The 27,263-nt window shown below is 38.8% G+C and overlaps 1 protein-coding gene across 3 annotated transcripts in view; it reads left to right on the top strand.

Annotated features, from left to right (window-relative positions):
• pld1b (phospholipase D1b) overlaps window positions 1-27,263 on the top strand; it is a 61,058-nt gene that overhangs the window by 28,153 nt on the left and 5,642 nt on the right. For all 3 annotated transcript variants that reach the window (XM_041968614.1, XM_041968613.1, XM_041968612.1), the window contains exons 2-25: window positions 187-357; window positions 440-603; window positions 1,122-1,264; window positions 1,331-1,442; window positions 1,889-1,954; window positions 2,193-2,251; window positions 2,390-2,482; window positions 4,133-4,285; window positions 4,402-4,551; window positions 7,531-7,614; window positions 8,990-9,071; window positions 9,304-9,414; window positions 9,497-9,679; window positions 10,023-10,245; window positions 14,639-14,767; window positions 14,845-14,963; window positions 16,012-16,125; window positions 17,187-17,297; window positions 18,933-19,021; window positions 20,312-20,425; window positions 20,642-20,691; window positions 22,765-22,899; window positions 24,864-25,017; window positions 25,589-25,706. In XM_041968614.1, the coding sequence (XP_041824548.1) occupies window positions 219-357; window positions 440-603; window positions 1,122-1,264; window positions 1,331-1,442; window positions 1,889-1,954; window positions 2,193-2,251; window positions 2,390-2,482; window positions 4,133-4,285; window positions 4,402-4,551; window positions 7,531-7,614; window positions 8,990-9,071; window positions 9,304-9,414; window positions 9,497-9,679; window positions 10,023-10,245; window positions 14,639-14,767; window positions 14,845-14,963; window positions 16,012-16,125; window positions 17,187-17,297; window positions 18,933-19,021; window positions 20,312-20,425; window positions 20,642-20,691; window positions 22,765-22,899; window positions 24,864-25,017; window positions 25,589-25,706 (2,895 nt within the window). In that variant the 5' untranslated portion in view covers window positions 187-218. The remainder of the gene's footprint in view (window positions 1-186; window positions 358-439; window positions 604-1,121; window positions 1,265-1,330; window positions 1,443-1,888; window positions 1,955-2,192; window positions 2,252-2,389; window positions 2,483-4,132; window positions 4,286-4,401; window positions 4,552-7,530; window positions 7,615-8,989; window positions 9,072-9,303; window positions 9,415-9,496; window positions 9,680-10,022; window positions 10,246-14,638; window positions 14,768-14,844; window positions 14,964-16,011; window positions 16,126-17,186; window positions 17,298-18,932; window positions 19,022-20,311; window positions 20,426-20,641; window positions 20,692-22,764; window positions 22,900-24,863; window positions 25,018-25,588; window positions 25,707-27,263) is intronic.

Here is a 27,263-nt window from a genome sequence, read left to right as displayed (position 1 = left end):
CCTGGTTATTTAACCTGCATTATATAAGTGGCAGTGAAAGGTTTGGATCTCAGTATTTTTGCAGGGAGAAGGTTAAGTGCAGGATTTTCTGTTTTATTCTGGTCTGAATCAGGCAGGTTTTCCTTAAACAGGAAAATGTATTTCATGCATGACATTTTCTTTGCTCGTCTTTACCTGCGTTTCCAGTTGAGCCCAGGGCTCCACATCAAGTGTTAGCCATGCTGCGGCAGTCCGAGCCCACCTCCAGCACCCTGCAGCTGGTAGCCAATGACATGACGGGCATCATGGAGAAGCTGGACACCCGTGAGCTTGACCTTGGTGATGGCGAATATGACACAACAGACATCAACATCCCTGGTATTTCCCATCAGCACACACAGCTGCACATGTATGTTTTGATTTTGTATGAGCTGTTTGTAACTGTGTGCATTTTCCCCAGCTGAGCAGCTGCCCTTCACTTGTATTTACCACACGGTGGGTTTCAGAGAAGCTGAGGCCAAAGTCTTTCTGTCTTCTCCGATCACCGCCAAAGTTCTGGAAGTGGAGCGCTTTACCTCGGCTCAGGACCGATTCAACGTCACCGCACAGAGAAGCGTCAACAAGGTGAAAACAAACGCTGATTATCTTTCTATTTATTGTCGTTACTTTGTTTGGTCCTGTATCTTATATCAGCTTTATAGTATCTTATTGTTTTAGAGGTTATCTGCTTACCTATATTTGGTCAGGAGCTGTGGCATGAGTCTGTTTTTTGCATCTTTGCTTTATTATCTCGTTTCTATGAACTATCATTAAGCAGTTTAAAGCTGCTGGCACATTATTTTAATTAGTGTCGCTTGCTATTTCTCAATGTTTTTAAGAGGCAAGAAAGCATTTTTCTGTAGATGCATAAATATTTTCCTGGGAAACCTCATCTTCTACTAAACAAGCCATCACATCTGATGAAAGCCAGTAGAAATGTGGTGGTTTTAACTACTTCAAACATACACACATGTATTTTTTCTTGCCACCAGTGTAAATGAGAGTCAGGTGATGGTAACCTTCATCCTTGTTTTGGTCATTTATTAGGAGCCTTTTACAATAAAATGTTGAATGTAACTCACTGGAGCCTCTGCTGTGTGCAGTCTATGCCAGCTGTGTATAAGATAGAGTTAAAACATGGGGATTTTACATGGCTGGTGAAGAGGAAGGAGAAACACTTCATCGAGCTCCACAAAGAGCTGAGGACCTACAAGACCTTCATGAGGCTGCCGCTGCCAACACGCAGGTGAGAGCGCTTTTTTTTTTCACAGTTGGTCCTGTGACATCAGATTGTTAACATGTCTATTTGCAGTCACACGATTAAGAGGAAGTCAGCAACAATGCATGAGGTGAGGCAGATGCCAAACCTCCCAAGAGGAGGTGGGGAGGATCTGGGTAGAGAGGAGCAAGTTTCCAGCCGCAGGGTATGTCTCCCACTAGTGATGCCAATTGTCTTCATCACTTCTGTTTTAGTCATGTGGAAAAGTAAGTGCATCCTCTTTTTAGTCTAAGGTTTTATATAAAATTAACACAATAAACCACGTGGTTCTTACCAGGCCTTAAAATGAGATTAATGCTATATGAAATGAAAAAACACCACGTTACGCCGTCATTATTCATTTAAGAAAACCTAAGCCAAACTGGAGAGCAGTGTAAAAACGAATTATACCCTTACTGGAATCCATATTTTGGTTTATTTGTTGTTAAATAGATATTTGCACAGCATAATATGTCATGCTGTTGTTCATCTGACATTTTATTCACTTCATTTTTTCTCAATGACCTTAGAGCTCACAGAGGGTACACTTCCTTTGTCCCAGAACCATTTACAGTAGGTGACATGAATTAATTTGTGATGTTTTTGTTTTAGAAACAACTGGAGGATTACCTGAATAATCTGCTAAAAATGCAGATGTACAGGAACTACCATGCAACAGTAAGGATGGCGCTAAACAAATCTGCAGGGACACATTATGGAAATTAGAATCAGAGAAAGGACTTGGATGTTCTTAAAAAGTTTCTTAACCTCTTTACTCAGTTATTGTACAGGACCTATTTTTACATGATTTTTAAACCTCAACGCACTGCTTTATGATGTACATTGTAAACACAAAAAAAAAACTTAAAACATGACTCATACAGTTAAATTTTCTGACACTTTTGCTGTTTTTCAGATGGAGTTCATAGATGTTAGTCAGCTGTCTTTCATCCATGACCTGGGACCAAAAGGACTGTAAGAACAGCTAACTCTCTAAAAGCTCTGTTTTTATTAGCCATCCATGGGGGTGTTGTAAAAGAATAAATTATTTTTATCAGAAATGCTGTTTTTGCCATGTTTTCCTGTTGGACCAGCAGCGTTTTTATCTTTCAGAGAAGGAATGGTACTGAAGCGTTCTGGTGGTCATCGGATTCCTGGAATCAACTGCTGTGGTCACAGCAAAATGTGTTACCGCTGGTCCAAACGGTCAGTAAACACAGAAAGAAAGAATTTATTTTTAGCTTTTCATGGTTGTAAAACCTTATTGTCTTTAATGTGAGATCTAGAGACACACTTTCACCACTAGAGCAGAAGACAGTAGGATAGTTTGGGGCTTTATTAGTTGTGTTTGTTTCTATGCGGATGATGAAACTTTATTAGCCAGATTTACAAAACTTACAAACACAAATGCAGCCATCTCATTTCAGTAATGATAAAAGCATCCATGTAGACCAGCAGGAGTTAGCATGGGGTGGCAAATGAGCGTACTTGTTAACAATAGGTGATGGTTAGTTCCTAGCACAGATTGTTTTCTTGTACAATAACATGTAAAAATGCTCATTTAAAGATGGATCACAAGTAATGGCCGGACAAGCTTTCCACTTGTTAGTATTTTTTGAGAGTGGCTTTTTGACCAAGCCCTAGTTCATTAGATAAACTCCTACTTTCACATCAGTGTTACAACTATTGCATTCACATGAAGTCCTGATTAGTTTCATGATAACGTGTCCTCCAGCCTAGCTTGTTATAGACCAAAGTGTGTGTGGCATAGTTTGGAGAGATCACTTCATGAAAAGTTTGTAGGTCACTGTACTTCAGATGGTAAGGGTCCTTCTGTTAGCTAAATAAACCATAACTGCTTTCTTGTTTTACTCTCCAAGATTGTAGCTGCTAAGCATGAAGCCAACAACAACACATAAGCTGAGCACATTTTAACTTGAGCTTATGTTTTTGCTTCATTCACCAAGATGTCTCAGCAATCTTTATGATGAGGATAACACAGGCTGGGCTCTTGTGATAAATTTAGACCATAATAGATTGAAACAGCTATACAAATGTCAAAATACACCTTTACATAAGCAGAGACAATGCAGTAAGAGTTTTAATCCTATCTGTTTTCACACATCTACAAAAAATGTAGACACTTCCAAGCTGTTTGCTTTCAAATGCTTAGCCTTGTAGAGGCTTTTTGAAAACACCAGATAGTTTGAGATATCATGGAATTCAACTTAAATGAAACGGTTCTCCAACAGCTTGTTGTCAAGTTCTGCACAAGACTAATAATTTGAGTCAGGTGTGTTGCAGCAGGGAAACATCTAAAACTAGCAGGACACTGGTCCAAGAGGTCTGGAGTTGATCCTTGATCTATAAAATAGTAAAAGTAGCATGGAAAATACTCAGGCAATGCCTTACATCTTCCTTGAGCAACATTAACCATTTTGGTTTGATAGATCACCAGTATGTGAGCCTTCAAAAGTCACATGATAGAATATGAGCATTATCTACATTTAAAACCCTTAGTTCAGGACCATCAACATCATAATTAGGCGAGGTGATCGTTTTTTAATGCAAGTCATCCAGAACTCCGTTCATCACTGTGGGAATCCCAGCAATCTCCGACATGTGCAAAACTTGGCTTTCAAGAGAAATTCAACACTCCATTTACACTCCATATATCAAACAAATTACTAAGGAAAAGCAATTAGATTTTACATATTGTATTGAACTTACAGAACAGCCAGGTAAGTTCCTGGCTCCCCAGTTTCTGTTAAAAGTTGCTGGAATACAAAGCTGGATCAACATAAACCTTTAGTGACTTCTTGGTGAATTGCTTGGTGAATGCTTGTATGTGTGCAGCTGGCTGGTGGTGAAGGACTCGTTCCTGCTGTACATGAAGACAGACTCTGGTGCCATTTCCTTTGTGATGCTGTTCGACAAAGAATTCGGTATAAAGATGGACTCAAAAGACACAGAAACCAAACATGGCCTCCGTGTTGACAGTCTCTCCAGGTCTGTGCACATACAAGAATCCTGAAGCAGTTTTCCTGCTCGTAAACCACAACATTACCGAAAAGTAACGACACAAACTCAGCTCAGAGCTTAAAAAATGTCTTGTTTCTGAGCAGGTCATTGGTGCTGAAGTGCAGCAGCTACAGACATGCTCGCTGGTGGGGCCAGGCTATTGAAGACTTCGCCCGGAAGCACGGCTCGGCCTTTCTCAAAAACCACCGCTTCGGATCTTTCGCCAGAGAAGAAGAGAACATCCCTGCCAAATGGTAACCACAACAATGTGCTCAAAATCTCAACCGAAGCTTCGTTTACATTTGACGTTTTGTGTTTATGTACCTTAAAACGGGTGGATCAATGACACCCTGAGCGCCTTAACTTATATTTTCAACTATTTCTCAGGAACGGTAGTGTGTAACTTTGTGGAGTAAACTGTGATGGATAGTTTACCCTTTAGATGATCCACTGAAGTTTTCCAGGCATTAATATTCTGTCCAGTAGGTTTACAATCCAGCTACTAAATGTAGTTTTATTCAGAGACTCTATCTGGAAAATCCACAATGATCCAAGATAACAGCTTTATTTATCACTTTTTCATAATAAAAAACAATTGCTATCACTACTATTTTGCTTAGAGACTCTGTTTTGACCCAGAAATGATTATGAAGCCACTTCCTGTCAAACATTTGACCAATTAGATAACTTTAAATTGATGGTTATGTCCAATCAGGAGCAGCCAAAGATCAACAATTGACAATTAAGTTGTATGTCTATCTGAAAAGAACAAAATAATGGTCCTCTATAGCTGGAATAAGGCATAATTGTAGCCTCATAATCTGACAGCTGATGCTGTTCCGGAAAAAATAATGTCTATCTTGACTGTGGTTAAAAGTGTTAAATTTCTACATGCACATAAAAAGAGAACAAGTGGACCAAAAATAGCAAAGAAATGACTTGGAGTTTAAAGGGTTAAAAGGGGAGAGAATCCTTAGTGGTAGAGGTGAGAAGTGAAGACAACACAGTAATAAAGGGCTTGATACAAACAGCAGTGAGTTAACACGGGAGTAGAATAACTCGCTCTTCACCGCGTCTTAACAGTTTTATTTAACTATGTGTTAATGTGCTGAAAGAAGAACTCCCTGCTCTGCCTGATGCAGTTTAGATGTCAGTTAAGAAGTCTAGACATGTTTTAGTCCAGTTGGCAGAGTGTGATTGCAGGTTAATGTGTGCGTGTGTGCTTGCGTGTCTATATCTGTGAGGACCAGGGTCAGTTTCAGATCTTAAGCTTAACAAGGTTTGTAGAAAGTGAGGCTGAAGCTGTCTGACTGTTCCTGTTAAACCGATGTGTTTTAGACTTCATTTGTGATTGTTGAGTTCCACTATGTTGGTGAGGATTCTCACATAAAAAAGGAGATGTGTGTGTGTGTGTGTGTGTGTGTGTGTGTGTGTGTGTGTGTGTGTGTCCCGCTGGAGTAATCCGACACAAAGAGAGGGAAAGTGAGACTCACCTGCTCATCACCTGTCCTCCTGCTGGGCAACATTATACTATCTGTGAGATGGACAATGTGTGTGCCAGAGTGTGTGTGTGTGTGCAATAAAAAAAACACAATGATTTCAGAAAAACTTGTTTTTCTTGTCTATAAAAAGGTAGGAAAACCCCCCATCGAATTCTGAGAGGAAATCGTCGGGTGGATGCTCCAGGAATAAAAAATAGAGGGAGGAGGTTCAGTAGAGTGGCAGATGAATCTGCATCCTTTCAGTTTTAGGTTTCAGGACATGATACATAAACATCATTTGGTCCACATCATTTGTTTAAAATGAGGTAAATACAACCTCACATGAACAACAACATGTGACATATTATACTGTACCATTATTTATTTACCACAAACGAAGCCAAAATGCAGAAGCAGTGTGTAAAAGGCTGCGTTCACCACATGATTCAACAGCTTGTAGAGCCTTCTTAGGCAGCAATAACCAGAAGTGTATGTTTTCTGTAGGATGTTATCTGTCTGTCACATCATTGTGGAGGATTTTTTTTTTTACATTTCTTTATTTCATTGGGGTTTGCAGCATTAGTTTCTCAGGCTGAGGTCTGAACATCGACTGGATCGTCTCAACACCTTGATTCTTCTTTCAACCGTTCTGTTGAAGATTTCTTACTGTGTTTGGAATCATTGTCCTCTTGCATAACCCAGCATCGACGCAGCTGACAGACAGATCGTCTCACATTTGACTCTAATGTGAATGAACCTTGAAATACTTTGGTACACATGGTATATACTTGGAGTTGATGGTTGACTCAGTGACTGCATTGTCTAATCAGTAACTTTGCAAACTTAAGCTGTGCTGTCATGTTTTTATAGAAAGAAGAGATATTTTCCAACAACCCTTCCAAACAAGTCTTACTTGATCAGACTTTTTCTAATTGTACTATCGTGAACTTTAACATTTAACATGCAAACTAAGGCCGAGTCTGAGATGTAGCTCTTAGGTTATTTGCAGTTTTTCTGAGCATTGTACCATCTGACCTTAGGGTTGAAAGTTCTGGGATGTCCAGTCTGGGGAAGATTGAATGTTTTCTAATAATCTTCTTCACTGTAGAATGATGGACTCCGAATAGTTTAGTTCTAACTGATTAGGAAGGCCTTTTCAGATTGATGGGAGGTCCTAGTTGCCTCTCTAAGATCACAAGATCTAAGACACATACTTTTGCATTTTTGGTTTGTTTTTCTCAAATAATGACATAGTTTATTATGTAATGTGTTGTTTTTCATCCAAGGTTGTATTTACCTCTATTTAAGATATTTAAGACCTTATAAAGACCAGATTTGTGTTTATTTTTTAAAGCTTATTACTAATTTTTTGTCCTGATTTGGGAAACCTTGTAATGTTTTGACCAGCCTCTAAAATAAATAATTATCAGCAATTCTGATGACGAAAAAATGGACAGTAAATTCTGGCTTCACAGTGAAACCGACCACAGAAGGAGACCAGTAAGAGGAACAGAACTCCAAAGAAATCAGGAAAGACAGGAAGTGAACATTAGTTTGTTCCTATGAGTTGCAGCGAAGAAGAGGTGGAGGCATCTACATATGAAGTTCCCAGTGGGAAGCATGGAGCTGTGGGAAGGCTTTGCTGGAGAGACTGTTGAATATTCAAAGCAACATTTCATCTTCGATAATGCAGCTTCAATAATCAAATTATTGATTACTTTGCAGCTTTATGTGTGTTTGTGTCCTCTGCAGGTACGTGAACGGCAAAACATACATGGAAGATGTAGCTGACGCCCTTGAAGAGGCCAAAGAGGAAATCTTCATAACAGACTGGTGGTGAGTTTTAAAGCCCTGCTCCCAGTAACAGAGCAGAAGTGTGTGTGTGTGTGTGCGTGGGTGTGTGTGTGTGTTTCAGAGTGCAGCGAGTGCATATGGTGGTCACCTCTACAGGAGGTTTTCTGGTCAAACGTATCAGTTACAGGTTGACGCTCAATTGAGTCAGAGGTTCAGACTATTGTTACACATACACACACACACATACACACACACAAATATCAAGGCTACAAACCTGGAGTGTGTGTGTCTTAGTGATGTACAGCATCTGCAGGAAGGAGTTGGCAATTTCTTTTATTGGACAATTTGTTATGGATGAAATCTTAAAAAAAAAAGTGAGAATGAGGTGAGAAGAAGCAAAGACAAAGAAAAGAAGTAGAATAAAAGAAGAAAAGATAGAAAAGAAATAAAAAAACTCACTAAAGAAATGGCTAGAAAAAAGATGGACATGGAGGGAAGGTAAAGAAGTAATAAATAAGAAGAAAAAATAAGGAAACGTGGACAAAATGAAGAAGGGACAGAAATGAAGAAAAAGTTGAAAATCCAATCCAATTTATTTATAAAGCACATTTTAAAAACAAAGAAAAGTCTCCAAAGTGCTGCACATCAACAGTCAACAATAATCAACAATATTCATTTAAAATAAATAGATAAAATATGTATGTATATATATATATATATATATATATATATATATATATATATATATATATAATAAGATAAAATAAAAAGATAAAATAAGTAAAATAAAAAGATTTAAAAACTACAAAAAATAAAAACAAGTAAAAAAAAATAAAATAAAATAAAGTGAAAAATAAATATAAATAAAAAGACACAGAGGACCACACAACTCACGTTAAAAGCCAGAGAATAAAAGTGGGTCTTTAGATGAGACTTAAAGCCTCCACTGTGGAGGCAAAACATTTTTGCCAAAAATGAGGAAGAAAGTGTGGAGAATAAAACTGAGAGGTGAAAAATGAGAAGAAAAAAAATTCAGACATGAAAGTGATGTCATACCTGAAAAATGTTCAAGGAGGAGAAATAATAAAGACAGAAAAAAGTGAGGAAGGAAACAAAGGACAGGATAGAAGAAACAATGAAGGAGGAAAAGACCAGACTCATTCAGATTGAGTAGTCTTTGTTTGTCGAACCAAACCATCAATAAAAACAGAAAAAATAAGATACTTGCTCTGCATCTGTGAGTATAGATGGCCAGCAGCGTGTATCTGCTGATAGTTTCATTTGTGCTTCAGACAGATGGATCTGGTTGTTTGCTGCAATCATGTGTAATTTGTGTGATTTTCATCAGGGGAGAGAAAGAAGTAGAAAGATAGATGGAATAAAATAGAAAAACAGTTAAATTTGTTTGGTCCTGCAGGTTGAGTCCAGAAATCTTCCTGAAGAGGCCAGTTGTTGAAGGAAACAGATGGCGCCTTGACTGCATCCTGAAACGAAAAGCGGTGAGCAGGAAATCCTTGTTCTCCTTTTTAGACTGATGAAGGAGTCACTCTTTTACGAGACTTGGATGAGACATCAGTCTTGCATGTATTCACTGAGCCTGAGCTGAATAGCTCGTCCACAGGTCATCAAGTAATATTACAATAAAAATTGTACCGTTGTCAACAACATAGTCCTGCATCCAACATGCACAGCTGCCATTTTTAACTAACAGGAAGTATTTTGATTTTGCAGCAACAAGGCGTGCGGATCTTTGTGATGCTGTACAAAGAGGTGGAGTTAGCTCTGGGTATCAACTCAGGATACAGCAAGCGAACACTGCTGCAGCTTCACCCCAACATCAAGGTGAGAGTCCCCCTAAAGTTCCCTGCAGGTTGATCACTCCACACCCATTTCCTGTCTGAGCTGTGATGTTATTGGTTATCAGGTGATGCGCCACCCGGACCACGTCTCCTCCGCTGTCTATTTGTGGGCCCATCACGAGAAAATCGTTGTCATCGACCAGTCGGTGGCCTTCGTGGGTGGGATTGACTTGGCATACGGGCGCTGGGATGATAAGGAGCACCGGCTGACGGATGTCGGGAGCGTGACTCTTTCTCACTTGGAGCAGGTCTCAAAGCTGCACACAGCTCCGCTCACAGAGGGTCCTGTAATGATCATACAGTTATTACTCAGTTTGCACATTTAACTTTTTTATTTGATTGTAGCTCATTTCAAGGTTCAGAACATTTGTAAAACTTTCCCAAATTCGATAGCAAATCCATCCAATTTACAAAAAATAAACACCTGAAAACAATCCAACAGTTCTGGAAATATTCAATAAACACAAGCAGAAGCACATCAGTGACCACAAGTTAGTTCAGGAAATCTGATGCATCAGTTCTATTAAAGATATCCCAAAAATTGTATGTAGTGTATAAACAAAGTCACTGCTCTGTGTTCGCTGTTCTCAGGCTAGAGCTACACCCTCCAGTGCGGCTGCTCCAGCCAGCAGCAGCGGCGGTGTTTCCCAGAGCAATGGGAAGGGGAAGGGTGTTTTCACTGTGGCGGACTCTGTGGATCAGCCCAAGCTGAAGGGTCAGGGGAGGAGGAGGACCATGTTCAGCATCAGGAAGAAACTGCAGAAACATGGGATCGGCCATTTTGACAGCGACAGTGATGCAGAGGAGGAAGAGAGTGAGTGAGAGCAGCTCTACTGACTTTTCACAGTGATTTTAAAAGTTGAAAATCTAGTCATGTGATATATGGTCATGCTTAATTTCCTGTAATGAGATGTCTCAAAGTAGAAACTTATTACTAATTACTAAACTTACTAATTTTCTCAAGCATTTAATTTTGATTTCTAAATGTTTTTAAACACAACCACAAATTATTGAACCCTGTAGCTCAGTTTCTTCTCATGAATATGCAAAACAAACATGTTGGATTTTATAACTTTACCTCAAATGATAGACATGTTAGAACGTTACAGAAATTGCTTGTTGTTTATAGTAGACGGAGACATGGAAGCATGGAAGCTGTTAACAGTGTGGGGCTTCCATGCAACATACCAGATTATCTATGTTCTGCGGGTGCAGATTACATGCTTACATCATATATGCTTGTCAATCAGCAACTCAGAGCATTTTGTTGTGGTTGTAAACATGGTCAAGATGACTTGCTAAAGTTCAAACTGAGCATCAGAAAGAGGAAGAAAGAGGATTTTCAGGGACTTTGAATGTGGCGTTGTTGGTGGTCTGAATATTTCAGAAACTGCTGATCTACTTTCACACACAAGCATCTCCAGGGTTTCCAGAGAATGGTCTAAAAAAGAGAAAATATCCAGGGAGCAGCAGTTGTCTGGACCACAACACCAACTGTTTGGAAGTGATAGAAAGGCAACAGGAAGTCAAATAAGCACTGGTTCCAACCAAGGTCTGCAGAACATCATCTCTGAACACACAACACCTTGAACCTTGAAGCAGATGGACTACAGCAGCAGAAGACACACCCGGTGCCTCCTGCCAGCTAAGAACAGGAAACTGAGGCTACAATTCACACACACTCACCAACACTGGACAATAGAAGATGGAGAAACGTTGCTGGTCTGATGAGTCTCCATTTCAGCTCCACATTCAGATGCTCGGCTCAGAATCTGCTGGAAACATCATGAAAACATGGATCCATCCTGCCTTGGATCAACGCTTCAGGCTGCTGCTGGTGTCATGGTGGGGGGAGATTTTCTTGGTCCACTTTGGGCCCCTTAGTACCAACGTGGCCTGGTTTAACCAGCACAGCCTACCTGAGTATTGTTGCTGACCATGTCCATCCCTTTATGACCACAGTGGAGCATCTTCTGATGCTACTTCCAGCAGGATAATGCACCATGTCACAAAGCTCAGATCATCTCCACCTGCTTTCTAGAACATGACGATGTGCTGAAATACACAGTAATATTCCAGTTGTGTTGCTAACATACTGTAAGTTGTAGGTATGATGTTCCAGAGCAGAGTCCAATCAATAACTCATATCCACATCATGTTTCCGTTAACTGCAGTGTTTGTGCTGATGTTCGATGCTCCTGTAAGGAACCAAACCGAACTCTGATGTTTATGGGCAAACAGTGTGGGGACCTGAACATGTTAGATTTGAATTATTTTGATGCTTTGGAATCAGTTTCAGCCATTAATGAATATAGATGAGAAGTTTTGAATCAATACACAGACGAGTGTATGATACAAAAAGCTATGATAATATTTTGGAATGAAGTCAAGAATCCAAGGCTAAAGAATTGTGGTTCGTTTAGTTTACGACTGTAGTTGGTTGGTGTTTGCAGCATAAACAAATGAGATTCTTCACACGTCTGTTCCCCGAAACGGGGGAGTAGGACGCTGAATTTTCCATCCTGCAGCACCAGCCTTGATCCGTGTTTTCTGGACGCTCTGTTCAGGTTGGTCTAACAGCATCACCAGCCAGCACACGCTGATCCCCAGCAGGCTGGTGGAGCTGAGGGTGGGTGCACCACTCGCTCAGTGTCCGGCCGGTGAGTCAGCCTGCTGGCGTAGAGCCAGGGAGGCCAATGGCTTCCTGTTTCGAGTGCTTTGCTGTGGTTTGACTTTCTGTGTCAAAGGTTGATATCAGGCGTTTGCATTCAGTAAGAAATGGTGACAATTAAATGTTTAATTACATTCTTTGTGTTGATCAGCACTTTTTTTGTTCATTTGGAATCAAATTAGACTCAACACACACTAAACCTCACAAAACCTGTAAACTGTATTAGGACACTATTAATATTGGAGCAGTACCATGTTGCTTTGCAGCAACAATCTATGTACTGTGAAACATCCATATATTTGAGTTTTTGTTGTCTATAGTGGGGGGCCAAGAACTGTTTTCACTGGGAACATTAATGAGCACTTCTTTTAAGGTTATAGGCATGATGGTTAAATCTTTTACATTTTCTAAAAATCTAATATTTTCTCTCAAGTAGAAATGTCTTTTTTTCCAGTGTTGCTTTATTATTAACTCAGTGTTTGAATTTTCACTTATGAGTTTGTTCAGCATTTAATCAGCATTTCTAATTATGAGAGAACATCAGAGAACAGGAATAACCATCCTGTAAGATATACAAGCTCAGTTTGACCTACATTTTGACTTTTTTTATAGAAAAGTTTGCAACACATCAAACTGACGGTGCTGGAGAGAAGAGACAGTGCAGCCTGTAATCACTTTATTAACCTTTAAATACACTCATATTTCTCTGTTGGCATAAGGATCCTTCATACTGTAAAACAGATGCTGTAGCTTATTATTAACTGCTGGACATGCCAGGATCATCTCTGTTTATCCTTCTTACATGACAGATGGTTGTGTGAGACATGAACCCCAGTCAAACAACCACTAATATGGTGAAGTTACACTCTAATACAAATCAAATAAAAACTATCCCTGTTTTGTATTTTATTTTTGTGTGAATCAGTCATTAAGAGTTTAATTTGATCAAATAATCAGTCTAAACAGGTAAGTGAAATGATTATAGCATAACGAGGGAAATTCTGTTGAGTTTGCATGTGTTTGTGATGCTTGTAGCTTTGGTTTATGTGCTGTCCTCCTTCCAGCTGCTGTTTCATATCTTCAGTACTGCTGTTGAAGCATTTTCTAAACACCAGCCTTTCGCTGCTGTGTTTGCTGGCTGTTTTACCACCAACTGCTGTAAACAGATTTGACTGTGGTGGGAATGATTTGAGGCCTCTGTCCTCTGAGTTCAAGATTCGATTTTATTCAACAGAACTAAGAAAGAACAGAACTTTTATTCTAAATATTTTTTGTACTACAAAAAATCTCTTTAGAAAATGAATTTTTTTAGCATTTAGTTTGTAAGTTGAGTTGACAGAAGGTAAAAAGTCTTTGCAATGACTGAGAATATACAGATCCTTCCCACATTTCACAGGTATGCTGACTTTATCTAAGTATGCCTAAATGATCTAAGCTGTTAGTCACATCATTACCTAATGTAAACAAGCAACCAAGGGAACGTATTCAAATATTGTTACAAATAAAAAATAGGTGTACTTTAACCGTAGTTTAAATTAATAAATAAAATATTATATTTGTGGTATAACATTAGAGTGCAACATATATTTAAAAAGTTCTTAAAAATGAGTACATAATAAAACCATTAGGTAAAGCCAAGTTTATTTTAGATGACAGTTTTAGTTTGCTAACACAGTAAATAAACAAGTACATTTCTTAGCTAAACCTAACAAGCACTGAAAACGGCAAGAAAATGAGGAATTATCTTAAATAATGCCACCTTTAGCTTCATAAGTTATATCAATGAAAACAAAGTTAGCTAACTGAAATAGTTTAACAGTACAGATAAACAGTTCTGGGTTTTTAACTAAAATAACACAGAGGTCTTTAGCACTTATATACTCAGTTATGTAAACTGTCCAGATGCAGTTAAAATTTAGTTTACACTTTTGATCCTGTAATGTCTTTAAATGGAAAAATGACCATCTACTTATGTACTGTAAAGAAAATACCTTTACAGTAACCTCAAAAAGGATTTATGCAGTAAATCTAAGAACTTCTAACTTTGACTTCAAACACCAGTTTTTAACTCAGCAACAAAAGATTCAGTGTTGGTATTGACAGCTATGACTAATCTAGTAGTAGTTGGCTCTGAGGTAGTTGAAGTCTTATAGTTTTGTTTTTAGCTCAAAGTGGTTTTAAAAATAAAAAATATACAGTATTCTTCATGTTTCTCCATAACATGTTTTCCTCTTTAGAATCAGTTTATTTGCATCAGGGTGTCTTTTATTTCAGATTAGCTTTAAAAGGCTTGTGAAGATTTGAGCCTGTCTAATGAAGCTGTAAGGACAAATCATTTGGAAAACCATTGCACGGACTGATTGGGGCTATAACATCATCCTAAGATTGTGTTAGCAGCTTTAAAAACTCTGCTGGACAGCTCGAGGACCAGGGCATAAACCTTAGGTCTGCAGTGTAAGTGGTTGGTTGTAACGCCGTAGAGTGCATTGCATTTAATTTAGTAAGAAATAATTGGAAGTATTTGTGTGTTTTTTAGGAAGCAGTTCTGTGCGAAGTCTAAAAACAGGTGTTGGAGAGCTGTTTGGAAATGCCCGATTCTGGCACGGGAAAGACTACTGCAACTTTGTGCACAAGGACTGGATTCAACTAGACAAACCTTTTGATGGTAAGAACACATCTGAGGTGTCTCTGTCTACTGTAGTCTTTACATTCAGTCTTATGTTCCTTTTTCTGTGGTTTCAGATTTCATAGACAGGCACACAACTCCCAGAATGCCTTGGCACGACATTGCCTCAGTAGTTCATGGGAATGCAGCTCGGGATGTGGCCAGACACTTCATCCAGCGGTGGAATTTCACCAAGGTAGGAAGTCACGATGATTCTGCTTTTGTTAGAGACAAAAGATGATCATGTTGAAAGGATATTATGAGTTTAATCCCAGCACTGGCTTTGTAATTAGATGTTCCATTGAAGATGGTGGAGAGTGCAAGTTGAACAAATTCATTTTCTTTAATGAGTGCGTAACTGATGGAAAAAGACTCAGAGGTAGAGATCAGTTGATATAACTCGGGGAATGTGATTAGGAAAAGAAACTTGACATTATTTGGAATTAAAGAAACTATGAAGAGACCCGACTGCACTCACTGCAATAATCTGGTATGGAGTGGATGAAGCAAACAGGCCTTCATGGAGAGCATGCATAATGAGCTACAGCTGCACCTGCATCACACACTGGCAAGTGGCTCTGGATGAGGCAGACAAGAGATGTGAAAGGAGACCGTTCTGGCACCAGCTGTCAACATGACATTTTATTAGATTTTATGCTGCCACATTAATTTCCATGAACAATTAATGATCATCTGCATAAGGTTGAAGGGTTTGTCTTTAATTAGCCATTTGCATTAACTGCTGAAAGAGACGTATTTTCAGTTATCAGGATTCACTCACTTTAACCAAAACAAAGGAGTTAAAGATGGTGGAATAATTTATTTTATCAGCAGAATTCACAAAGATGGTAACCTTATTATTAAAAGCAGCAAAATAGGGAGCAAACAAATTATTACTGCGGAAAGTTATTTTAAAGTTTACTTTATTTGTCAGTAAATATCTTGCAAAACGCACAGAAATTTGTCCTCTGCTTTTAACCCATCACTAGTGTGCTGCCAGATTCAGCCCCCAGAGAGCAGTTGGGAGTTGAGGGCCTTGCTCAGGGGACCACAGTAGTTATTTTACCTTAGTTGCCAGCACAGGGACTCGAACCCAGGTTCTCCAGACCCAAGCCAACCTCTGTAACCCCTCCATCAGTTTAACCTGATTTTATATGTGACATAAGTTGTAAACTCTTCAGTCAAGTTCACTTTGACTAGCTGTGCCATGACTGTACCCTATACTCTCTCAATGTGTCGCCCAGCTTGTGAAGCCAAAGTACCGATCTCTGTCATATCCATATCTGCTGCCAAAGTCTCACACCACCGCCGGAGAGCGGCATTACCAAGTCCCCAACTGCATCACCGCAAAAGTACAGGTCAGTTCACATTTTTAGTTCCTTTCTGCTGATGCTTTCTTTATCCCTGATAAAAATCCATTTTTGTACTGCCTGTCATCATATATCGTTTTCACTACACACGTGAGTAAGAAATCAAAATAGGTGATAAGAATCTTAAAACTCCAGACGGCGTTCAGTCATTTTTAGAATATTTTATGTTTTGTTTTATTAATTTCATGGTTGACATCAACCAATTGTGTGTCATGAATTACTCCTATTTATTGTATACTAACTGTCCGAGAAGTACACTATGAAGATTGGTACATGGACTCTATACACACGCCTTCGGTTGTTAACGCTGGATCAAAAATGGTTCTTTATTCAGCTTTTTGACATCACAGCTGTACGCTCCATCAGTCTCACCTGTCAAACGGAGGGTTTGTGTTGTGGTAGGATTCTGTTTCTATTGGAAATGCTGCTTCCCCGTCAGATAGTGATTCACTTTTATAAGTATATCCTATTAGTAAACTATGAGCAATACTTCTCTGTTAAACTCATTGTTTTTAGCTGTTTAAAACGTGTTAATCTGACACATTTAAATAGGATGTGATATGACTCTTTAAATCTAAATATTGATAAAACAAAAATTCTTTCTGTTTAAAGGAGATGAAGTCATTCTTTGAGTTTTGCTTCTGTTAATTCAACCCTTTTGTTAGTAAGAGTCTTGACAAACACCCAGATTGTTTGCATAAACTCAGGGTTGATGTCAAGCTTTTTACCGAACCTGGATGTTCAAATCGCAGTGTTCAACTCTTATCTGAACCTGGAACATGTCTACATCAAACGCCTGCAGCCTCCCTGCTTCAGTAGGAATCCTCAGAATTTTACTGCATTAGTTGCTGCTGGTTGAAGGTTTGGAGTTTACGTGTACACCAAAGTTTTTACTTTTGTTCCTACTAAAGTAGTGGAGTTTGGTTTTAAGTCCTTATTGTTTACATTCTCTCAGCAAATTACAAACTGACACTGGAATGAATCGGTTTTCTGTATGAAGGGAAGCTGAGTGCAGTGATGTATTCCTGTCTGAACCGGTCTTTCCTCAGATCCTCCGTTCTGCCTCTGACTGGTCGGCTGGTATCAAATACCACGAGGAGTCCATCCACAACGCTTACGTCCGCACCATCGAAAACAGCCAGCACTTCATCTACATAGAGGTATTTATCCTAACAGATGAAAGACCAGCTGGTCTAAATGTCCATAAATTGTATGTGACGTCTTGTGTAGATTTCCCTGTTGATACAAAGGACTGCTGGAGGTCTGGAGCTCCTTTAAGGTTTTAGGTTTAGTTTGTTTAGATAACTTTGTTTTCGAACATAATTGAAGAAAAAAAGTAAAAAAAGGAGAAAAACAAGAAATAGAAGTTTGCACTTAATTACAGAAAACAACAACAAAACAGCAAAAGGAATACGAAACAAAATGAAACTCATAATTAAAATGTACAGACATTTCCTTTAGGTCATTGTGGTCCAGAAGAACGTCGGCAGAAGTAAGAACTTTCCCAGGCCAACCCCCTATTACTCTTTCTATGTTTCTATAATAAAAGGGTGAACTTGTAGATATAGAATGTAAATATAGAATAAATGGATAATATCTGCACCCACACAGTAACAAGCAGTTCTTGCTAAAACATTCAGAACAAAAGACAGTCCAGACGGGACATCAGGTTTCCTTCCTGTATCTCTTCACTAAATTATTTCCAAATAGATTTTTAATTTTTTATTATTATATATTATAAACTCCATGGGTTGTTAGGCTATAAAGCTTTTTGTTTGTTCATACTGTTTTTTTTTTAGTATCCGTGCTTCTTGTTGACCATATTTACTTTCAGTAACAAGCCCTGGATACCATCTGGTACCTTTTAATTAAGAACACTGTACATTCTGTTTTAGGTTCAACTAAATCTTTGAATTTAAGTGTTTTCAGTTAGTTGAAGAGTTGGCTGGTTGTCTGAACTCTGCATTACATACACTTCTTATTGCTTTTTAATTTTTTTAAATGATGAATATTAGATCTGTATTTGTTTTATATGTGTTCCCTCAAACGTCCACACAGTCCGTCATGTATGAAAGTATGAGGGAACAGTACAAGGTGAATAGTGAAGCTTGATTAAGGACTAGATTGTTGGAGGGATTGTTATAATAATAATCCTTTTTTATTATTTCTTATAATTGTTGTTTTTATTCAGCATCTGTTTTTTTCCTTAAGAATTCTTAGTGTAATAAATTTTCTTCTTACATGCGTTAATTATTCCTTTAGTTATCCGTGGTTTTTATAACATAACTTTAACAACTTCTTTACTTTTTTCATGATAATATGATGGACAAAGAATATTCATAGGCTTTGTTAGTGAGAGAGAAGTGACTAATTTTCAGTCCAGTCTTTGTTCCGCTAAACTCAGAGGAATTTTTTCAGTTTCAGATTTAATTTTTACATTTGCATCTATGAAAAATACCAAAGATAATACAGTTTGACCAACATAAAATAGTATTCTTCCACTAACAAGAAAAACAAAAAGCTATTAGCTGAAAAGGTGGCGTTTCTCAGCACGGTGTGCAATGTGTCTCTGAAACATTAGAGGAAACAGGACAAGTGGAGGATGAGAAAAGAAGTGCAAGGCCTAAAAAACTATCTACAGCAGACACACAGCATCTGAAAATGTTGGCTTATCTTCAGATTTTTGTCCTCTACACTTTAAATCCAACTGACTTGCTCTACTGTGCAGGTTGTGCATCTGAAGATGTATAAACGTTCCTGATCATTTATCAGTGTTTTTTCTTTCTTTTTTCCAGAATCAGTTCTTCATCAGCTGTGCAGACAACAAGCATGTTTTCAATAAGATAGGAGATGCTATTGCAGAGCGCATCATCAGAGCTTACAGGTAAAACACTCACACACAGAGTCAAAGCTTAATCATCACACATATTGCAAACAAGTGTGTGGCTGCTGTGTTCAGGCTTAGAAGGAAATTATTTATCAGAAACACACATTTAGAGTATGTGTTGATATTAAACTGATTTTATTTGGATCGTTTCCTCTTAAATAGTTTTACTTTCTCAGGTATTTTGTTGTCATGTCCTGCAGGAAACACACTGACATTGGTACACAGTGGCATGCACACAAACACAAAAACCTGACCTGATTTCTCCTTCAAGCTCCAGTGTATAAACAGTCCATCACAGCCCTTATAAATATTCTACATTTCTTGGTTGACATAGTTGGGAAAAAGTTGACATGAGGGCAAAGTGTTGGATCAGACATGTGGTGTAATGGTGGGGGGAGATTTTCTTGGTCCACTTTGGGCCCCTTAGTACCAACGTGGTCTGGTTTAACCAGCACAGCCTACCTGAGTATTGTTGCTGACCATGTCCATCCCTTTATGACCACAGTGGAGCATCTTCTGATGCTACTTCCAGCAGGATAATGCACCATGTCACAAAGCTCAGATCATCTCCACCTGCTTTCTTGAATGTGCATGTACTTGCTAGTACTGGTTCAACCCGATACTGTCAAAGTGCATCTAGTAAAGTGGTCACTGGAAATATTTCTATGTAGCGTTCTATTAAGTAAAATGGTCACTACAGATTTGTTCATCTGTAACTTACTGATTTCAGCTGGCTCTTCGCTGCATCCTTGTTATCTTGTTTTGTTTCCCGTGCAGCTTGTTTCCCTTCTAACCACTGCGAATCTCTCACAGACTGCATCAACAGTGCTGTGTTTATAGTTTTGGTTCCATTTTCCTCTCTCCTTCCACAGAAGACAAATGCATGAAATCAACCTTAAACAAATTACACTTCTGTTCAAAAATTTTAGATACCAAGAGCAGTCAAATTCCATGTCAACCTGGGAAACAGAAAAATTAGGACTTTTCTGGTGAATGATGATTCAGCTTCGGATGATTTGATTGACTCAGCAGAGGCTTATTGATTGCCTGTAACAATATGGCCGTGCTACAAGTTGCTGTAAAATATTGTGATGCATCAGAACTAAGTCAACAAAGAGGGTCTTTCTTGTTATTAAATCATGGCTCGATAGGTCTGATTTTATTGTTGCAATTAAGCGATCGCAGTTTAGAGATAGTTTTGTTTGGTTGTTTTAGGATTTTAGCCCTCAGGTAAACAATAAATTCTGCCCTTTTAATGAATAACCTTGTTTCTATTTGTGTTTGTAGGGAAGGTAAAAAGTACCGCGTTTATGTGGTGACCCCTCTGCTGCCAGGCTTCGAAGGAGACATCAACACTGGAGGAGGCAGCGCCATCCAGGCTGTCATGCACTTCAACTACAGGTGTGTTTGAATGAGTGCAGCCATGTGATGAGAGGACTTCCTCATGCTGTCTGAGTTTATCTGACTAAAGGAGGCTATATTACCATCACGCCTTAACTCTAACAACACAGAGCTTGCAGCCTCCATTCTTGAGTAAACGCTTCTCCCGTCTCTTCAAACATGCAGATGATAGAAATGATGTGCTGCTGATCCTCCTCTATCTCTTTGTCCCTGCAGGACCATGAACAGAGGAGATTACTCCATTATTTCCCAGCTCAAGAGAGAGAGTAAGTCAGAGCCACTGGCAACACACTGAGCATTTCCACTGGTACAGTTTCCTCTGCACTGTTTGTATGAGCTGTTGCAGCTTGGAAGAAGCTGTATGATGACAGAAGGGAAGACCCAGTCCTGCCAAAATGTACATTCACACAAGCAACTTTTTTTTTGTAGCCAGCTGCAGTTATTTCTCTTCCTTGTTTTAGAAAAGTTATTTTCTGTAGGACCTCATTGCTTTGCTATAATATTGTCTTTGTTTCATGCAGTCTGAGGTTCACTAACCAGTTGCTCCGTGGCATTTCAGGCTCAAAAACAGAGGTGACAGCACTTTCTTTAGTGGTGATACCTGTTCACACAAGAGCTGCCCATTGGTTAGTTCTTGGTTACTTTACTTCAAACGTTTGCCAGTTTAGTGATTTTAGTTTTGTTCAGCTTGTACGTAGCATTGCACATGTTCAAAACATTGTTTGACATTCAGTAATGTTAAGTATGATGATGACATGACTTACAGTATAAACAAACTTTGGTATATGGTGTTAAACTCAAGGACTCCATTCCACGTCTGCATCTGTACAAGCTAGTTAGTTGTAGAACATGTGAAAAAGTTCAGCTTTCTCTAAATGGAATGCAGCCCTGACTTAGGCAAGGCAAATTCATTTGTATAGCACATTTCATGTACAAGACAATTCAAAGTGCTTTACATAAAACATTAAGCAGGGTGCAGAAAGCAATACAAGTGCATAAAAAATTATTAAAAGAAATGCATTTAATGAAATAAAAGCAGAAGGAAGATGCTAAATAAAATAGATAAAATGCAAGAAATAAAGTTAAAGACAATATTAAAACATGATTCCAGCTTAAAAGACCCAGATGTAGATTTTGATTTCTAAATAAAAACTAGTGAAATGCAGCAGAGAACAGGTGGGTCTTTAACCTGGATTTAAATAAACTGAGTGTTTCAGCTGATCTGAGGTTAGACCTCAGAGCTGGACTGATGTGGTCCACTTTCTAGGCTTCGTAAAAAGCTCATGCACCTTTGCTTTTCCTACTATTTCAAGTCCAAATACCTGCAATGAAAGAAGTCTATAACCTACCATATATGGCACTCAAATATGTCTTTTGCATTACTGATATTGGACATGTTGATATTGCGTAATGATATAAATTCAGTATATTGTGCAACTTGTTCTGGTTGTCCAGCTTTTCTGGTTATTTTTAAATGTGTTATAGTTGTAAACTTTGATATGGCTGGTAAAAATACCAGACTGGTTATAGTTTCCTGTGGACTCAGACTATGTCCTAACAGAGAACTCCCATGTACTCGTCATCCTCCTCTGACCAAATAAATCTGAGGCCAAAATATGACTTAAACATCTTCATCAGCTCCAAATGTGATGGCACAACTCTTTAATGTCTTGTCTGTTTATCATCGATATCTAAAGTGTTTTGGATTATTGTGGACACGCGCTGAATCATTGCCAACAAATGATTGACTAACTCCGTCAGTGGCAGAAAAAAATCATTGCTCATCCTCAGAGCCTTAAATTTATCTTTCTTTTCATAGTTATGTCATCACATTTAGCTGAAAATGCTGTTTGGAAGTTAACATAATCCCCAAATGTTGCTTCATCGTGTTACATGCATGTTACATGTTTGCCATCACATCAAACATAACATCTGGATTTATATGGATATATATATATCTTTTTGTAAGCATTCTTATGGTTATTTTGTTTGTAGTTATTTTATCTACCTTAACCACTTTCTCTAAAAATACTTTATCCACTATAAGATATTTGATTTCATCCAGTCACAGAACCTTTTTTGTTTTGTTTTGACATCATTTCTGTGTCAGAATGAGATAAAAACAGAAAATTAGAACAAGATTTACTGCCTGCTTAAATGAAAATAAAAGTCTGTTGGCTCAATAAAACAGGCTCAGTGTGAGATCACACTGCTGGTTTTTCATAGCACAGGGTTTTTGATTGATTTTCTAGCCTCAGTTTTATTTGAAAGAGTTAATGTGGGGAACAAAACCACCCAAAAGCAAAACCACAAGTATAACACCTGGTCTTTGTTTCCAGTGGGAGACCAGTGGATGAACTACATCTCCATCGCTGGTCTGAGGACTCATGCTGATCTGGAGGGGAAGCTGGTCTCCGAGCTCATCTACGTGCACAGCAAGATGCTCATCGTCGACGACAGAAGCGTCATTATCGGTAAACGTCGCCCTCATTCCAGATGTGACCGACCGAGTTACAGAAGCCTGAATATGTAGAGAAATATCGTTCTGATGCTGGACTCAGCATCTATAATAAGGAGCTGCAGCACACAGCGATGGTGTCATAGCTCGAGTGAGAGAACCTGAAAAAAAGAGGCTGAAGCGATGTCATGGATGTGGTGAGGCTGCAGCTCCACTTCTGCCACATGTGCTAAAAATACGCAGCAGGTCTCTCGGGACGGACGCAGATGGAAACTTCTTTCTACTCTGTCCAGATCAAATGATTCACATGTCTGTCCTGGAATATTTTCAGACAAGGTCAGAGAATGTTATTCTTTTTCAAACAACTAACCACAATTAAAACAGAAAAAGACACAAGAAAGGTCAAATTAAAGTCAGTTATTTTAATTATAACTTACAAATGTATAGAATAAGAAAATGTTCAGTTTAAGTTAAAATTTAGTTACATACTGAATCCTGTTGGTTTGTAAAGAAATGACCACACTGGCAAAGTGTAGCAAACAGATTAACAACTCCAGTCACATTAACTGTAGGAACATGACCCAGAATGTTCCTGCAGAAGTCAGCTTTCTGAGAAATTTATTTAGATTTGCACCGAAATAACGTTTGGATCTGCTTCAGCATCAGAGATTTTCACACTTTATAAGAACACAGCATCCAGCAGAGAAGCTGCAACGATGAGACGTATGGATTAAAATATAACTTCACGAGGACACGACAAGTTACAGCCTTCTTGTTGAGACTGAAAGGCATCACGGAGACCAGGAAAGAACAAGGAGAAAAATGGTCCGTCAGAGAGAATTTAATTTGTGGTGTGAGGATCAGTGAAGTCAGCCCGTGTGCTGCTGAGTGAGGGATAGAAGGGCTATAGTGCTTACAGTACAATAAAGATGGAATCACATATCTGTGTATAATAAAACTGGAGATGGTGGTTTACTACTGGAGAATTTCACAGGACATTAAACACAACCTAATGACCAAGGATCAGCTGATGGGTGATTAGCTGTATTACACTCAACCGACTGGAGCCATTTTATAGTGACCAAGATACTGGAAACACTGGTTTCATACACTGGTGTATAGAGACGGACAGCAGAAGTGGCTTCTGTATCCCAGCTGTGACTCCATCATATATTCGGGTATATAATCATCTTGTATTAAATTATCATTAATTGTTAGAAATGATGAAGTCTCACCTCTTCATCCAGCCAGGAATGCTAACTCTGTTTAGCTACTTTAGTTTAAATAAAGCTGGATCCTGGAAAGCTGGAGATCATGCAGTTTAATAAAAACAAAAAGAAAACCGCCATCTAACTATCAATTCACAAATACTCTACTTCCCCTACTGTAATTCTACACAGTGTTGGAGCAGAAACACTTCCGCTTGTTGCACAAAATTACATCCTAAAGGGGGAAATAAAGCTTTTTAAAAGCACTTCTCTAAACGGCTACTCTCCTTCTGCTTGCTAATGAATCATAAAATACTGTAAGTTGTATAGTAGCTTTTCCAAAACTAATTTCCACAAACTTTCGCTCAAATAGTTTGTAAATAAGGCAATAAATGTGAAGACATTTGCTTATACTGTATTTGGTACTGTTACGTTGTTAGCATCCTAAAATGGTCCATCAAACTGCCCCAATGTCACGGTTGTTCCAGGAGTCGTCCTTAGTCCCATCCTACTAAAGGAGGATCTGTTTTTGAGAAGCACTGTTTTTGGTTTTAGAAGAATCAGTCATTTCGAACAGTTTTTTGAAGTAATGTGAGAGCAGTTTTGGTGATTAAACTGTGGCAATAACAACAATGTTCTGTAACGTGATGAAGACTGAAAAAGTTTAGATGACAGTGAAGCAAAACTAGTAGAAAGAGTTTCTTACATGTTTAGGTGGTGAAGCTGTTTTTACTGGCCTAAAATCAGCTGCTTGGTGCTTGTTTAACTGCAGGCTCTGCCAACATCAACGACCGCAGCATGCTGGGAAAGAGGGACAGCGAGGTGGCGGTGCTCGTGGAGGACTCGGAAATGGTGAACTCCACGATGGACGGGCAGCTGTACCAGGCTGGAAAGTTCGCTCTGCAGCTGCGTCTTGAGTGCTTCAAGTACTGAAATCCTTTTCTTTATTTCAAATGCTTCGGTTTATGATATTGATCAACGAATTAATAGACTTATGGTGAGAACTAAACTTAGCACAAACAGCAAGGATATTAGTGTAAGTGTGATTATTTCTTTGTTGTAATAAAGCTGTTTGGGATTAGTAGAGAATATAAAAAGCTTTTCATGGGTGGAACCCACACACTTAACTCTGCTGCTCATCCCACAAATGAGCTTTCCTTACAAAAGTGGCTCCATTTACAAGTGATATAAACAGCCTTTCCAACAGTAAGAGAGATTTATTAGCAAGAAGTATTATTACTACAAAAAAATATTAAACACTAATTTATTTTTTTATAATAAAGGAAGGATTAACTTTAAACTGTTCTGTATGTAATATAAATACTACAGTGTCCATTTGAGTCTATTTAATGGTTGAGGCTAAATGAAAATGTTCTTTCTGTTAGAATTTTTTTACTTATGCACCTAAAAAGTTGTTTCTCTATTTACTTCATTATTTTTAATATTGAGCGTTTCTCCATGTGTCTCACCCTCCTCCTCGTCTTTGTTTTCCTCTAGGATGATTCTCGGTGCTAACACCGATCCCTCCATTGATGTTCTGGATCCCATCAGTGATCGGTTCTACAAGGAGATCTGGATGGCCACCAGTGCCCGAAACGCCACCATCTATCAGAAGGTGAGGTCAACTTTACAACTATCTATCAAGAAATTACACAACATAAATCATCTGGTCCTCATCAGTTCTTGAAATTAGACAAATGCAACCTCAGATCAACAACACATGACCAACTAAGATGGTGCGTAACAGTCAGGTGCTGCTGATCAAATGCACTTGATTAATTATTCACCAACATATGGTTTTGGCAGTTTGCTGCTCTGCAGCATTCAGGTGTGTGTTAACACAATGCCAGGGAGGAAAGACGTCAGCAATGATCTTAGAGAAGCAATCGTTGCTGTCCATCAGTCTGGGAAGGGTTATAAGTTCATTTCCAAACAATCTGGAGCCCTTCATGTTACAGTGAGAAAGATTATTACCAAGTGGGACGTTACGGCCCCTGGCCTGTCAGCCTGATGCCGAAGGGGCTGCTCTTCATGGCCTCCTGGCCCATAAAAGCCCGGCATCGCCGTTATTCGAGGCAGCTGTGTACTGTGGGCACACAGTTTGCCGGCTTTGGGATCTCTTTCATGCATTACACCCTGTGTGGGTTTGGTGTTGGCTGAGTACTTTGTTAGAGCTTTCTTTGACAGCGTTCTTGGTTTCCTATTTTGATAACTTTTTGTTTATGGGAAATTTGGACCGACCCTGAGTAGGAGGAGGTTTTTGGTTGTTTGAGAAGGTTTATTTATAGAGTTGTGAAAGTCCCAGTCCGTTAACTGTCTGGTTGACATTTATTGTTTTTGTGTTGTTTGTAGAATTTATTATTATTATAAACCTGAAAAAAGACACTTTTTGTTATATTTATTGTTGTTTGCCGGATATGGTATAATTCTGTTTGTAGGATCATTTTTTGTTATTTAGAACTTGAACCTGTTTTGTATGTCGTTTTATAGGGAATTGTATTTGATTTTGTTTATCGTAATAAATATTTTATTTATACCATTTGGTTTTGTCTCCAACCCGGTTTGTTATTGACCCTTTTCACCCCAAACCACAAACAGGTCATAACATGGAAAATATTCAAGACAAATGCAAATTTTTCTATGAGTGGACATCCCGGGAAGTTCAGACCATGCAATGCTCAGGAAACCACAAAAAAAACCCACAGAAGCTGGACCATGCAGTGTTTGAGTCAAGTTAACTTTATTTAACTTTATAAAGTTGAAAACTTTATTTTCAACTTTATTTTGCTCATGTCACTCCGCTGCTAATCGCTCTCCACTGGCTTCCAGTTGCAGCGCATCAGATTCAAAGTTCTGCTTCTGGCTTACAAAACAATAACCTGAATGGCTCCGGTCTACCTCCACTCCTTAATCCAGAGCTACACTCCCTCTCCACAGTTACGCTCTGCCAGTGAAAGACGCCTAGTGCTCCCACCACAAGGTGGCGCCACATCAGTAGCTAGACTCTTCTCCTCTGTTGTTCCCCGGTGGTGGAACCATCTACCAAACTCCGTCCGATCCGCAGAGTCCTTATCCACTTTTAAAAGCAAGCCAAAGACTCAGTTGTTTAAGGAGCATTTCCACACTTAGCTTAACTCTTCTACTCAGAATGAGGTAGAAAGATTTGTCCAGA

The sequence above is a fragment of the Melanotaenia boesemani genome, chromosome 18, assembly GCF_017639745.1.
Source record: "Melanotaenia boesemani isolate fMelBoe1 chromosome 18, fMelBoe1.pri, whole genome shotgun sequence".
Taxonomy (NCBI): Eukaryota; Metazoa; Chordata; class Actinopteri; order Atheriniformes; family Melanotaeniidae; genus Melanotaenia; species Melanotaenia boesemani.
This window is presented reverse-complemented; position numbering and strand designations above follow the sequence as displayed.